The sequence below is a fragment of the Micromys minutus genome, assembly GCF_963924665.1.
Source record: "Micromys minutus genome assembly, chromosome: 6".
NCBI lineage: Eukaryota > Metazoa > Chordata > Mammalia > Rodentia > Muridae > Micromys > Micromys minutus.
Window position 1 is genome coordinate 20,195,115 of NC_137975.1, and position 15,661 is coordinate 20,210,775.

The following is a 15,661-nucleotide window of genomic DNA, read 5'->3' on the forward strand; positions in this document are numbered from 1 at the left end:
TTTTCTTTCTTTCTTTCTTTTTTTCCTTTCTCTTTCTTTTTTTCTTTAAGATTTTAATTTAATTAAATTTCTCCCTTCCCTTTCGTAATAAAGAAAGGTTAGGATAATTTGTAAAATTTTCAGTGGTGGGATTTTGACATATGTTTTCAGTGTCTTGGTAAGTGTTGTGAATATAAAGTAGTTTTTACTGAGTGATCACAGTTCAGAGAATAGTTAAATTAGGTTTGGCTTCTGTCAGCCAATATGAAAAATATACCCATTTAAATAAATTTGGAGTAATGTTTATTCTGAAGACTCCTTGGTCACCTGCATCTCATTGTGCTGTTTTCTGTGTTTGTTTTTTTACCCTATAGCTCTGCAGTTGGTTACTTACAACATCCAGGGTCAGAACAAGTACAATTTCCTCGAACCACATCACCATGCAGTTCTCAACAGCTCCAAGGCCACCAATGTGCAGGTCTGTATGCCTAGACAGCTGATGGGGGGTCATGGCTCATTCACTGAGGATGGCTGACTGGCTCTTGATGGCTGGGCGTGACATGCACCACAATGTCTCATGTCCTGTGTTGAGTCAAGTTGTCACATGCACCTCCCTCCTTCCTTTTCGAATATTAGGTTCATTCTTCTGCCCTCATTACCACCCCCCCTTTCTTTCTGTTCTCTATCTACTAGGTCCTTCAAGATGTTTAGTTCTAAAGGATTCCTGCTTTTTATTTTTGATTTTTTTTTTTGAAGGTTTTGTTGTTGTTTGTTTGCTTTTGTTTTCTTGACGATTTGGACTTTGTTTGTTTGAAGTAAGTTCATACTAGTTAGATACATGAGCCAGGCTCACTCGGGCATGACTCTTCTGCAGGTCTCACTAGAACTTAAATCTGACTTGTATATATAGTCGTAAAAACCAATTCGGAGATGTGGAGCTAATGCTGTTTTCCTAGTGTTCTGAATAAGGGTTGTTAAAATGGGCTGGTCTCAGTGTGCTAATTCTCCTCATTTCCAGCTGTGCCTCAGCAGCCACCTGGTGGAGGAATGGTGATGATGCAGCTCAACCTACCAAATAATCCACAGGCTCGGGCGCACTCACCCCCACAGTGGAAACAAAACAAATACTACTGTGACCATCAGAGAGGGCAGAAGTGTATGGAATTTAGCAACATGGATAATATTGTCCAGGTAAGATAGTCTGTTACCTGTTTGTTTTTGAATTGGGGCCTCACTGTATAGTCCTGGCTGGTCTGGAAGTCACATTGATCTGCTTGTCTCTGCCTCCCTAAAATTAAAAGCATAAACCACTACTTATAGCTTGGTTTGTTATTTAGAAACATTTTCATCACATACCATGACTTAACATTGAATATGAAATCCTAAGAATAATAGAGACATTTGAACATTCTTTTCATCCAGACATTTATATCAAAATTCAAATATTATTAATTTCCAACTTTTAAAATTAGGTCTTTTATAGCCTTATTTTATTGTTTGAAAATAGTCACAATAGTGACTATAATGCAAATGATTCCCATGTTTTCTAAATGGTACTGTTTGCTTTTTGGCAGTGTTACTTTGTAGTCCTGGCTACCCTCACATTCAATGTGTAGACCAGACTGGCCTCAAACTCACTGCTGATTTTCCCAACTTTGTCTCTTTTGTGCTGTTTCCAGGCACAAACCACCACACCCAGGTTACATCTTCCTGTCTATGTCCTAAAAACAGTGACCTTTTCTGTTTCATAGTGTATGTGGGTGTCTGGCCCACAAGTATGTAAAGTGCTGTGTGTATACCAGGTCCCTATGAAGGTCAGAAGAGGGCATAGAACCCCTTGAAATAGAGTTACAGACAGTTGTAAACTGCCATGTAGGTGCTAGGAACCCAACCCACGTCCTCTGCAAGTGCTCTTCACTGAATCATCAAAGACATCAATAGTCTAATACTACCTCCAGACTACAGAGATCTTTCAGTTTTGACAAATGTCTCAACAAGGTTCTTTGTAACAGAAGAGAGGCAGTAACATCCCCTTTGATTCTGGAATTCAGACTGTAATCATAGCTGCCATGAGTCTGAGCCACTATGGTGCTTCAGCACTATCTTAGCTGGTACAACTTCTTTTAAAAATTCTGATGTCTTAGAAGACCCAATTCTATAAAGATCATTTTGAAGATCAATTATTTTGACTTTTGTTTTTTTTCCTCAAGATAGAGGCTCAAATCCAGGCTGGTTTTGAACTCATGATTATCCTTCCTCAGCATCCTGAGATCTGAAATTACAGGCATGTATGACCACTGTGAATGGCTTGTTATACCATTTTTTAGTGGACAAAATTCCAAAAGTGGATTTGTGGTTCAGGTTTTGTACCTTGTGTGTTTTGAAAAAACGGGAAAATGTTACCACCTGGCATTCCAGAAAGAGCTGTACCAATTTATACTATAACCCAGAAACTCTTAAGAAAACTTGCAACTAGATATATCTATAAACATTTTAAGTTCTGTCTCACTGAACTTCCCCAATTTAAAACATGAAGTACTTTAAGATCAGGGTTTAAGCTTAGTGCCAAAGTACATGCATGAGGCTCTGAACCCAATTTCCAAAGACACACAGACATACACATACACACACAACTGTAAGACACCAAATGAAATAAACAGTTTTACTATCTAATGGCCATTTATAGTTTATGAGCAAACCTAAACATAAATTGTCTGTTTAGCTATAATTTTATCACATATACTTAAAATATTCTTTCTCCTACTTTATCTTTTTCTTATAGATTTATTTATTTTATGTATGTGAGTACAGAGTCACTTTCTTCAGACTCACCAGAAGAGGGCATCAGATCTCATTACAGATGGTTGTGAGTCACCGTGTGGTTGCTGGGAATTGAACTCAGGACCTGTGGAAGAGCAGCCAGTGCTCTTAACTGCTAAGACACCCCTTCATCCCCTCCCACCCTTCCAGTCCTAGCATGGGTCTCACAAGTGGCTCAGCAGTTAAGAGTATTTGGTTTTGTTGCAGAAGACCGAGGTTTGTTTTCCACCCACATGTTGGTTTACAGCCATCTGTAACTCCAGTTCTGGGGAATACGACATTCTCCTCGGACCTGTGTGGTGCACTAGGTGTGGTGCTTATAATATTAACACTTTAGAAGCAGAGGTAGAAAAAAATTGAAGGCCAGCCTGGCATACATTGTAAGTTCCAGGTCAGCAACTACATAGCAAAAACCTCTTTCAAAACAAATAAAGGATATTATAAGAGAGGAAGACAGTTACACATAAAAGCAGGCCCATGAAAATAGCCCCTGATTTCCAGAGGATACTAGAGAAATATTTCAGTCTGCAGAGAACATTAACATACCTGAGATGGCACAAGTAATAAATATTTTCACAAGAGTTGTTAATCAAAAGAAATCTAAGAAAGCCCTCAAGGAGACAGCAAACCCATCGGAAGACCAACACTGTCAAGTAACCTGGAACCCTGGGAGCTCGCAGAGGCTTAGCCACCAACCAGAAAGCGTCCCTGAGCTGGTCTTAGGCCCTCAGTGCATATGTAGAGGGCTGCCTTGTGTGGCAGGGGGAGAGGAATATGGGGGGCACCGTCTCAGAGGCAAAGGACATGGAGGGGGCTAGGGGAAGGAACTCTGGAACTCTGCAAGTGGGACCAGGGAAGGGCAGAATTTGGGATGTAAATAAATAAATAATAATAAAAAATAAATACCGCCACCACAAAATAACAGGAATTTATAAACACTGTTCATTAGTGACTCTCAGTATCTATTTGGATGAAATTATTTTGAATTAAATTTATAAACATTTAGTTTAGAAAAGAATGAGATAGGTATATATACTTCTTGAAAAAATAGCAACATTATTCCCATGTTACAAAGCAGGTTCCAAACATATTATACTCCATTCTTTTTTTTGAACAGTAATGATGTGTGAGTGCATACTAATTTTTCATAATGACTTTAACTTTTTAACAAGTATCAATTTATAATTCAATGAATAATAAATTTTTCCAAAAGGAAGTTTCCCAACAGCCTACCCCAAGTGTGACCTAATTTCCCCTCTTTCTGCTGTGATTGCAGCACAGCCCTCAGCTCAGCAGCCCCATCCTTTCTCCAGTGCAGTCACCAGCACCAGCTCAGCTATCTACCCTGAAGACCATCCGTCCCTCAGGACCACCACTGTCCATCATGTCCCAGTTTGCCAGACCTTTTGTTCCTGGGCAGGGTAAGTGCTCATGAAACTGCTCATAGCTTCAGAGAACTGTAAACCATCCTGATGGCACCTGTCACTCTTCTCTGTGTAGCTGCATTCATTTGTTTATTTTGTATGCATGTGCACACATGTGAAAGTCCGAGGATAGCTTCCAGGAATCCGTTTTCTCCTTCTACCATGTTAGTTCCAGGGATAAACTCAAGTTGTCAGACTTGGTGCTAATGCTTGATTAGGAATTTAATAATGATTTTAATTCATTCCTTCATAGTAATCATGCACACTGATTTCTATTTGTTCTGAGTGTATAGTTTATTTATTAAGAAATTGATTCAGTGAGCATTTATACAAAGTTTATTGTGCCCCTGCTCTATGAATAAAGAAAGGTATTCACTCATAGCAGATTGAAACACAGATATGCACATAATTTTTTATAAACAAAGAATTATTAACTGGGAAAATGTTCCCAGCACGATTTTGTAAAATATTTTGTAAAAGCCAGTATACAGAATTCCGTAAAGCCTTTGACTTAATATAGTTAATTGCTAGAGACATTTTATATTGTAGAAATTTTATGTTAAAACAAGAATGAGGGGGCTGAAGAGATGTCTCAGCGGTTAAGAACAATGGCTGCTCTTCCACGTGTCCTAAGTTAAATTCACAGCAAGTACATGGTGGATCACAACCATCTGTAGTGGGATTTGATTTCCCTCCTCTGGTGTGTCTGAAGACAGTGTATGATAAAGAAATGAACCTTTAAAAAAGAAAGAATGAGAATGAGTTGCTGTTTTGTGGCCACTAGGATAACTATGACCGAAAGGATTGTCAACACGGAAAGTACATGTTGGTGGTAAGAATAGAAAAGAAGAAAGGCACTTCAGAGAAAGTAGAAGAAGCTTCTTGTTAATCTTTTGCTGCATAGCCTAGCCACCCCACTCCTAGCTAGAAGGAAAATGAATTGCATTCACACATCAAGTCAAGAACATTCACAGAGAACGTCGCTCAAACTGGACATGATTAAATTATATATTGCCCAGAATGTATTTTATATGTGTGTGTGTGTGTGTATGTATATATATATATATATATATATATATATATATAAATCTAATGTATTGTTTTAAACAGAAATCCAGGTACATAAGAAGGTGTGTTATATGATTCTAATGATACAAGATTTGCCTACAGCAAGTTCATCCAATCTGTAAATGAGAAGTCAGAAAGTGTTAGAAGTAAGATGTATGTAGAGGTAGATGGCAAAATTATTGAGGCTAACCCTTGGAAGAATGCAAATACCCTTTGCTCTTTTTATAGTCGTTATTACAGAGAGGTACTACTGTCTGAATTCACCGAATACAACCCTTTAAATATCCATCTTTATTGCATGATAAATCTAACTCACTTTTTAAAAGAGGGATACAGTATATACACAGCAAAAATGAGCACACTTATATAACAAAGTTATATAAATATATATGCACCAAAATATCAGAAGTGGTAGAATTACCAGGATGACTTGTTTGTTCTTCTTTATAAAACTAAAATATTTCATCCATTATTATTTTATCAGTAGGGGTGTGAACTTAATCTATCTACTTTGAAAATGTCTATATGTAATTAATACTTATAAATTTATATATGTAATACTATTTTATTTAAATAGTATTTAAATGTACCACACAGGTCTGTGGTGATTGTGAAGGTCAGAAGAGGGAGTCAGATCCCTTAGAACTGGAATTACAGATTGGTGTGAGCCACCATGTGGTGCTGGGAATTGAACACAGGCCCTCTAGAAAAGCAGCCAGTTGTATTAACTGCTGAGTTCTCTCTCTAGCCCCTGTTTCCTGTTTCTTTGTTTGTTGGTTTTTATATACTATGCATTGGAGTTTTGCCTTTATATGTATGAGGGTGTCATCCCCTGGTTTGATTGACAGACATTTTGAGCTGTGATGTGGGTGTTGGGAATTGAATATAGGTCCTCTGGAAGAAAAGCCAGTGCTCATTACCTCTGAACTGTCTCTCCTGCCTTGCCAGCCTCTAGTTTTGTTTTGGTTTGATATTTTTTTTTTTGGTATGTTTGTTTTGTCTTTCAAGACAGGGTTTTTCTCAGTAGCTCTGGCTGTCCTGGAACTCATTCTTTAGATCAGACTGACCTTGAACTCCATGATTTGCTTGCCTCTGCCTCCCAAGTGCTGGGATTAAAGGTATAAGCCACTACTACCCAACTCAAAAAACAAATAATCCATGGACATGGCTGAAAAGTCAGTGGAAAGATGGCTAATGATTAAGAGTACAGACTGCTCTTGCAGAACATCTGAGTAAGGTTCTAAACATCCAAATCCAACAGCACACAACTGCCTATCATCTTACTGACAAAGTAATCCAGCATTTCTGGTCTTTTGGGACACCTGCTCTCTTGTGTACATGCCTACACACATACACATGTACACATAATTAAATTTATTTTTTACAAACTCTTAAGTGAAAAGCTGACAAAATTGCTTCATTTATAAGGACACTTGACTTGCTGCCAAGCCTGACAACCTGAGTTTGATTCCCAGGACAGATGCTTATGGTGGAAGGAAAGAACTGTCTCTGAGGATTGTCCTCTGATCTCCACACTTGTTTTATGAAAAGTGCATGGGCACCCATGCAGTAAATAATAAATAAATAGATGGAGTTTTTTTAAGGAAATGATGGGGCTTGAGAGATGGCTGCTCAGTTAAAAGGAGCTCTTACTGAGGACCTGAATTTGGTTCCCAGCACCCATATTGAGCAGCTCCTAACCTCCTATAATTCTAGCTTAGGGGACATAACACCATCCTCAAGCCCCCTTGGACACCTGCACTCCTGTGCACAGACAAACACACACAGAACTAAGAAATAACTTGGCCATTTGTGGTGTGTACCTTTAATCCCAACTCTTATGCCAGGCAGTCAGGTTTCTTTGAGCTTGGTCTACATAAGAATACAATATAGGTTCTCCATCCCTTCTCCTATTCTGTTCCTACCACTCAATCCTTTTCCACAATCCTGTTGACAGGTTTTCACTTTTCAGAAGTTTACACTGACCCTTTGAAGAATTTAAGCAACATTTTTCATTTATGAAAAAATAAATAAATAAAAGGTGGTGGTAGTGCACACCTTTAATTCTAGCACTAGAAAGGCTGAGGTAGGCAGATCTCTAGTTTGAGGCCAGCCAAGTCTGGCTGAGATAGCTCAGAAGTTAAAGGAACTTGCCACCAATTCTAATGACTCTTAAATTCAATCCCCAAAACCCATGTGATAGAAGGAGAAAGTGAATGTCCACAGGTTGTCCTCTTCTTCCACACACCCACAGTTTATTTTGCATGCACACACATACAAACACACAAATAACAGTTTTAAAAACATCTATTACCTTTGTTTCCCACCAAGTATGTTTTCTATGTTTATCTTCTTCCTGAACAGTTTAGCAAACTCTGGTAAGTACATTACAGCCAAGAAGAGGGAACCATGAAAAGTGTTTTTAATGACTTTCAGGAGATGCCAGGTATCCACTGCTTGGTCAGCCCCTGCAGTACAACCCTCCTACTCTTCTGCATGGACACATTCCACATCAACAGGTATGACAGGCAGTTCCTACTCCACAAGCTTTGTTGCTGAATACCTTTACTCTTTTTTAAGATATCAGAGATGCTAAAGCCAACTGCTGATGCTTGCTAGCACCGTCCCAGTGCAGAGCAGAGCAAGGGACAGGGTGACAATTGTCTAAATAGTTCTTTGTTACTTATACCAAAAAATGAGAGTTTTGCTTATTTGAAAGACAGCTTGTAGGGAATGTCCTAATGAATGCCAGAGTTTCAAAGTCCAGTGTTACAAAGCAGAATCCAGCCTGGCACTGGTTTAATTTATGCTTAAGTACAAAACCCAAAGTTTGTTTAGGTGTGCTGCTATATCTTCAAATAGCACAACTTAGTTTGCAACTATTCCTGCTTTTCCAGGGTCAGTCTGGAAGCAGGCATGGGAACCGAGGACGTAGACAAGCTAAGAAAGCTGCATCTACAGACCTTGGAGCAGGAGAAGCAGGTATGTCCGTGGATGAGGTCATACCACCTCACTACCACAGCACAAGAATGGGCTCTGTTCTTCTAGAGCTTTTTTTAAAAGATTTATTTATTTATTTTACGCATATGAGTACACTGTAGCTGTCATCAGACACACCAGAAGAGGACATCTGATCCCATTACAGATGGTTGTGAGCCACCATGTGGTTGCTGGGAATTGAACTCAGGACCCTTGGAAGAGCAGTCAGTGCTCTTAACCGCTGAGCCATCGCTCCAGCCCCTATTGTAGAGTTCTTAAAAAACGAAAGTCTCTAGAAATTACTCTATCTCCACCTTCAGGGTCTTAGATAAGATGTGAGGGTGTATAAAGAGGGTCACAGGGTAAAAATGTGCCTGAGAGCAGCAGGTAGAGAAAGTCTCATACCAGTGGAAGGCAGACAGCGAAGAAGGAGTTAGTTGTCTTTGGTATGATGTTTTGCCTTAGCAGTTCTGCTAAGCAGCCTTGGGTCATAAGGGTGGGTGCTGTTATCTTTACTTCACATGGGAAAGTCAGAAAAGTTTGCCAAGCTGGCCTGGTCTAGAGAAAACCACACTGCTTAGTCCACACAGTAAAGGCTGAGATTAGTACCTTGGCACTTAATGCTGAATTGGAATGATTTAAAGAGTAATGGAGATGTGAGTCTATATGTCAGAATGTTGTTTCCTGTGTCATGTGGGGCAGCAATATGTGGTCCCACCTCTCTTGTAGTGGGCACTGATTCTCTCACCTCTTTTGCTAGTTGTCGGCAAGGTCTTGGAAATCACAGAACTACCAGACGGAATAACTCGAATGGAAGCTGAGAAGCTTTTTGGGGAACTCTTTAAAATTGGCGCCAAGATCCGATGGCTCCGGGACCCCCAGTCTCAGCCCCAGCTACGTCGTCATCCTCTCTGCTGTGGTAGTGGGGATAACACTGTCAACCCCGAGCGCTCTAAACCCAGTGACCTGGCCTCTACGTACACTGTCCTAGCTACGTTCCCCTCCATTTCAGCTGCACAGAGTGCACTGAAGAAGCAGATCCATTCAGTGAACAAGTTTAAGCTGAGAATGAGCAAGAAGCACTACGACTTCCACATCTTGGAAAGGGCGAGTTCTCAGTAAACCAGCCGCTACCTTTGGACCCTCACTCTATAATTCCCTGCCCTCTCCCATCTAATTGGCTTGTTAAGTGGAGCGTATGTAATATAGAGACTCCTGGGATGTTTGGCCATATGTTACAGCTTTTGGATGAAGAAAGTCCAGGGACCCAGTAAAGGGAGGGGATGATACCCATTTCACCCCAGTGACTGTAGGAATCCACACAGGAATGATACAGAGTTAGCAGCTTTTTCTAAGGAAATGCTGTTCAGATGCCTCCTAACTTTTATAGTTATTTTGTTTTATATTTCTGAATTCTTGTATCAGATCCAAAGCTCTATTGTACAGCAAATTATTCTTCAAAGTGATTATAACCAGTTATAGCCTGTATTTCTTTTCGCAGCCAGCACAGTGTGAAACATCTCAGACTTTGGGAGAAAAAGAATGCAGGAATGGAATAACCAAGTCAAAACCATGTCAAAACTATCCTGGGGGTGCTGAGGGTGCTACAGAGACCCACAAATAAACAATTACTCCTCCACTGAACTGCTAAACACAGAAAATTTCCAGGAAATCCAAAACTCCCCTACAGGGTCCTTTCTTCTTCATTTAGGTAGTATGGCCGTTAAGTGTAAGGTAAATTATGTTCTCAATGCCTCTTAATCAAACCACTTAGGTTAAAAAGAAATAGGAATCATCCTAGGCAGGAAAATTGTTCCACTTTTTTTTAAGTGTCCTTCCAATAACTAAATGCCACTCGTCAGCATTGTCCTCTTGGAAATTTTGTCTCCTGAGGAAATGCACTTGATGAGTGGTGAGAACTTCTTAAGTGGTTTAAATTTTGTTTTCATTGTTTGCAGCGGATGACTGGACATCAAAGATTCATTGCACTTATGAACAAGAAACCTTATTTTCAATTTCTGTGTAATTTTGCAAGGCTGTACAATGTGCTGATGCAAGCCTTTTTCAGTTCAAGAGAATAAATGTTTACAAATGTAGACCCACTTTGTCTTTTTTTTTTTTTTTTTTTTTTTTTTTTAATTAGAAATGTGCTTAGGGACTGGTAGGGTGGCACTTAAGGGAGTGGTAAGGTGGTGAAAGCACTTGTTGCACATCAATCCCTAAAATCCATGAAAGGAGGAGAGATCCACCACCCAGACTTCTGTGACCACAGTGTGCTTTCCTATGATGTCAAAGTGGTAAGAGGAAATAATTCCCATCGTAGCTGGCAACAAATTAGAATCTGACTGGCCTCTCCTTCAGGCTAAGGAAAGTTCTGTTGCTGTTGTTTTTACTGTTTTCCTGATCCAAATATGGAGGAATGTGTGGTCTGTGACCAGAGGAAATAGATTCAGAATAAAAACACATTAGTCCTGTGGGCTTGATGTAAGTCAAGGCAGCATATTCCACACTACTTCACAAAACATGTTGAGTTCTCAACATCAGACCTCAGTAGAGGTTCAGCAGAAGGTCTGTGAAGATGGTCTTCATGGTCCGGTACCCCACTCATCCACAATGGCCATATATGGAATTCTTGAAGCTTTGAGATCTGACACTGAAAAAAAAGCTTAAGGCTTCTACTCACACATTCAACCTGTCAGTCTTCACCAGCATAAAACTGCAGCTGCTTGCTTGGTGGTTGGTTGGTTGGTTGGTTGGTTTTAGTTTTGTTGTTCTTAAGATAGGGTTACTCTGTGTAGCCATGGCTGTCCTAACTCCCTCTGTAGACTAGGCTGGCCTCAAACCCAAAGATCCCCTTTCCTTTGCCTCCCAAGTGCTAAGATTAAAGGCATGCACCACCACTGCTGCGGCTGCATTTTAATACTCCACTGTGCTCCGTCAGCTTAGGCAGCATAGTGGTTTTCTCTGGATTCTTTCTTTTTTTTTTTAAGATTTATTTATCTGTTATATATAAGTACAGTGTAGCTGTCTTCAGACACCAAAAGAGGGCATCTGATCCCATTACAGATGATTGTGAGCCACCATGTGGTTGCTGGGATTTGAACTCAGGACCTCTGGAAGAGCAGTCAGTGCTCTTAACCACTGAGCCATCTCTCCAGCCCTCTGGATTATTTCTAAACCAATTCATTTTGGACTGTTTTATTTTTGGGGCGTGGGGGGCACAGAGATAGAAAGGCCATAAGGGAATTACAGAAAAACCTGAGGCAGAAAACAATAAAGTGATCAAAGTAGTTCTTTATGAACAGAGAGAGGAAACAATAAAGCTGATAAAATTATTAGCCAAGTAAAGTTTCAGTTTTCTTATTACTTAGCAAATTTAGTTGTTTAACATAAGCCTTAAACCACGTGTTCAAAGTGAATGTCCATAATGTCTGTAAGAGCGCTTGGGAAGGAGGTTGGTTCTAGCGTCCATGTCACGGAAGGAGAAAACTGACTCCTACAAGTTGCCCTCTGACCTCCACACACACACAAAGTCCTCCTGGTTGAGTACATAAGCTAAGTAAATAAGACAATGCTTGTCTTAACATTTGGCAAGCCCTAGGTTTGATCCCCAGCACCACATAAACCAAATATGATAGTACACACACATAATCTCAGCATTGGAAAATAGAAGCAAAAGAACCAGAAGGTTATCTTTGGCAAGTTGGAAGACAGCCTGGGCTACATGAGGTCCTGGAATTTATTTCTGGTCTGACTTGTATCAAGTATATTATGGTCAAATAAAAAAGGCCGGGCGGGGGGGGGGGTACTTGCTCATATGCTTTTTGAAAAAAGGGAAAAAGGTGTTGTCACCAAGTAAAGCCTCCATAGACTTGAGAGCAACCATCCTCAGGAAGACTGAAATCGGGTCACACGGCAAAAGGATAAACACTGGACAGGCAGAAACTCTGTATATTCTTTTCACTTGAAACTCAAATTAACTCTCAGGAAACAGGCATGATGGTGGTCAAAAAAGTTCTATACCAGCCTGGTCTACAAATAAGGCTGTCTCAAAAATAAAATGATAATCATGGACCAGCAAAATGACTCATTAGTTAAAGACACCTGCCACCATCTTTGACTAATGACTTCACAAGAAAACTCACAGTAGAAGGACTGAACAAGGGGCTGGAGAGATGTAAATAAATAAATATTTAATAAATAAGTAAATAAATAAATATTTAAAAAAAAAATAAAGAAGGACTGAACAAACTTCCTCTGGCCTCCACATGAATACCATGCCAGGCATGTTCCCCATATTGCAATACATACACACATGAAGAGATAAATGTAATTTAAAAATTTATTCATTGATATGTTGCTAAACTATGTCCCACAAAGTTTGAAGAAATTAAAATGTGGTCAATACAGTACACAACTGTGATTCCAGCACTCAGATTGTGAACACACAAGAATTTAGAATTAAGGTTATCTATCCTCTGTTATTTAGTTCATGAAACTCTCAAAGAGATTAGACCTAAAACTAGTCATGTGTTGTGGTCAGAACAATAGAAGCCAGTTTATCCTATACTACGTTAACATACTTGGATTGAATCATATAATCTCTGATTTCACTTCCTGTGGTTTTCATCACCTATATTCTAAAATATGTGGGAATTTTCATTAAGAATCTATTTGGGTCTTAATACCATTCAAAACACATGATTTATGATGAAACCTTGTGCTATTCTGCTCTGTCATTCCCACTAATCATCCCTTGCCAGAGTGCCCACACCATCATACTACCAACCTATAAGTCACCTCAGAGCTGCCCCATCTTTTTTTAAATTATCTACTCATGAGTACACTGTAGCTGTCTACAGACACACCAGAAGAGGGCATCAGATCCCATTACAGATGGTTGTGAGCCACCATGTGGTTTCTGGGAATTGAACTGAGACCTCTGGAAGAGCAGTCAGTGCTCTTCTGAGCCATCTCTCCAACTCTGTATCGTTATTCTTTATTGCTAGTATTTCCTAATATTGACCCTCAGCTCAAGAGTACTGATGCTGGGAGCTGCCAGAGATGCTGTTCAATTGGTAGAGATCAAGGTTACCCAGCATGCATGAAGCCCTTCTATCCACAAGTGCTACATAAGCCAGGCATGATAGCACATACTTGTAACCCCAGCACTTAGGAGATGAAGACAAGAGGATCAGAAGTTCAAGATTATCTTCAACTGCATGGTGGCAGGTGCCTTTAACAAATGAGTCATCTTTCTGGTCCAGGATTACCATTTTATTATAGTTATTTGAGAACAGACTCTATGTAGAACTTTTTACTACCATCATGCCTGTCTTCTGGGAACTGTGATTATAGGCTTGAGCCACCATGCCTGGCTTCAATTATTTTGAGGTTCAAGTGGAATGTGTATACAGAGGTTAGGTATTTCTCCCTTTGATACCTCTATACACCCTAGCTCAGAACATCTTTAAAATTTTCATTATTTAATGTGGGTGTAACTTGTACAAGCCAAAGGACAACTCGGGTCTCTTCAATCGTGTGTTCCGGTGCTCAGGTGGGCATGCTGGCTCCTGGACCAGAACTCTAAATGGTATCAGACAGTGTCATCCTAGAAACCCCAGATATGGTCCTCTATCTTTACAGTCCATCATCTCCTGACCAGTAAATATTGAGTAATCCGACTACAAATGGAGTGAAAGTCAAATGTAGATTCATGACAAAAGTTATCTTTAGAAATGCAGATAAATGAGCTGGAGTAGTTAGCTAATCGTCTTAATTTAACCCTCGTCAGTGTTGTGGGAAAGAACTGGGGGCTAAAGTGTTCTTTGGCACTAGGCTCCTCCTGAGTGGTCTGTTTACCCTCAGTATTCTTACCAGCCACCCTCCACATTCAGATACGTTTGATCATGCTTGATAACTCCATCATTATTAATCCTCAAAGGGGAGGAGGGCTCAAGAGATGGCTGATGGCTTAGACATTATGAGTGTCTGCTTCTCTGTCAAAAGGACTGCAGTTCCGTTCCCAGCACCCACACAAGACAGCTCTGAAATACCTGTAACCCCAGTTCCAAGGGTCGTGTTTGGGTTGGTGTGCTTTTTAAGATTAGTTTTATTTCCCTGTGCCTGTGTGTGTGAGTGCCCACAGAGGTCAGAAGATGCTAGACTGCCTGGCTGGAGATAGCAGGAGGCTGTGAACTGAACTCTTCACAGAACATTTATTCTTTTTCTACTGGCATTTTCCAGTTAATTTAACTCAAAAAAAAAAAAACTGTGATTTTTCTTAAGTGTGTGTGTAATATGTGCATATGTATGCGAGTGTCCACAGAGGCTGGAGGCACTTGTGAGATCATCTGCAGCTGGAATTATAGGATGTTGTGAGCCACCTAATGTAGGTACTCAGAATTGAACTCACATCCTCTGCAAGAGCAACGTGTGCCTTTGAACGTGGTGCCTCTCTCCATGGAGCCCCTCAGTTCATACTTAATACTATCTTCCTTCAAGAAGTCAACTTCTACAATGGTGCCTTTCAGCCCTACTGTGAGAGCCATTTATGATAAACTATAATTAATGACTTAGTGTAAATTAAAATATCCCATAGTTCCTCTTCTCTGCCATTTATTACAGTGGCAATTACACAAGTAATTGCCCAGTTTATTGCTTAATGTCTTACCACTGGTCAAAGGAATGTAGTCCTTGAGACAGGTTGTCTATTTTATTTACTAAGACCTCAACAAAATATTTGCTCAGTGATTTAGAAGTGCAAAACTTTGAATTCTGAAATGTACATGCACAATTTTCTTAAACATGATTTAGACAGGCTTTCAGAAACAATCTGTAAAGCACTTAATTGCCACTTAAGTAACAAGTACTTGCTGAACACTTAAAAGGGTCTCTGTGTGATCACACAGCAGGTTCCCTTATGGCTCCAGTTGACTAGTGAAACAACTGAACTGTCAAGAGGTTAGGAAATTTGTTCAGAGTTGTGCCAGAAAGAAATGGAGGAGCTCATGAACTGGGGTAGCTGTTTCCAACTTGATGGGTTTACCTCTTGTCATCACTCCCCATCCTGACACTAAAGCTGGTTTATATTATTCACTTGTATCTGCCCTCAAAGCAGAAGAGGGATGTCGTAGTTCACATAAAAAAAAAAAATTTTTTTTTAAGGAAGCTAGGAGAAATGAGCCAATTTAAACCAGATTAGATTATACTAAAGGCAGGTTCTTGGGAAGCTGCTCTGGGTCAGCGAGTTCACTGGGCCCACGGACTGAAACCAAGGAAGTTGCCAAAGGGAGAGGAGGGCATAAGAGAGAAAGGGAGGGAAGGGGAAAGAGAGAAGAGAGACACCAAAACGTCTGGACTGGAGAGTTCAAGGTTGGGGACAGGGTATG

At 40.0% G+C, this 15,661-nt stretch overlaps 1 protein-coding gene across 8 annotated transcripts in view; it reads left to right on the plus strand.

Moving 5' to 3' along the window:
• Positions 1-10,368, plus strand: part of R3HDM1 (R3H domain containing 1) — a 72,691-nt gene extending 62,323 nt beyond the window's left edge. For all 8 annotated transcript variants that reach the window (XM_080917800.1, XM_080917802.1, XM_080917804.1 and 5 more), the window contains 6 exons: positions 354-457; positions 998-1,170; positions 4,076-4,220; positions 7,728-7,810; positions 8,189-8,273; positions 9,031-10,368. In XM_080917800.1, the coding sequence (XP_080773926.1) occupies positions 354-457; positions 998-1,170; positions 4,076-4,220; positions 7,728-7,810; positions 8,189-8,273; positions 9,031-9,392 (952 nt within the window). In that variant the 3' untranslated portion in view covers positions 9,393-10,368. The remainder of the gene's footprint in view (positions 1-353; positions 458-997; positions 1,171-4,075; positions 4,221-7,727; positions 7,811-8,188; positions 8,274-9,030) is intronic.
• The last annotated feature ends 5,293 nt before the right edge of the window (positions 10,369-15,661 follow it).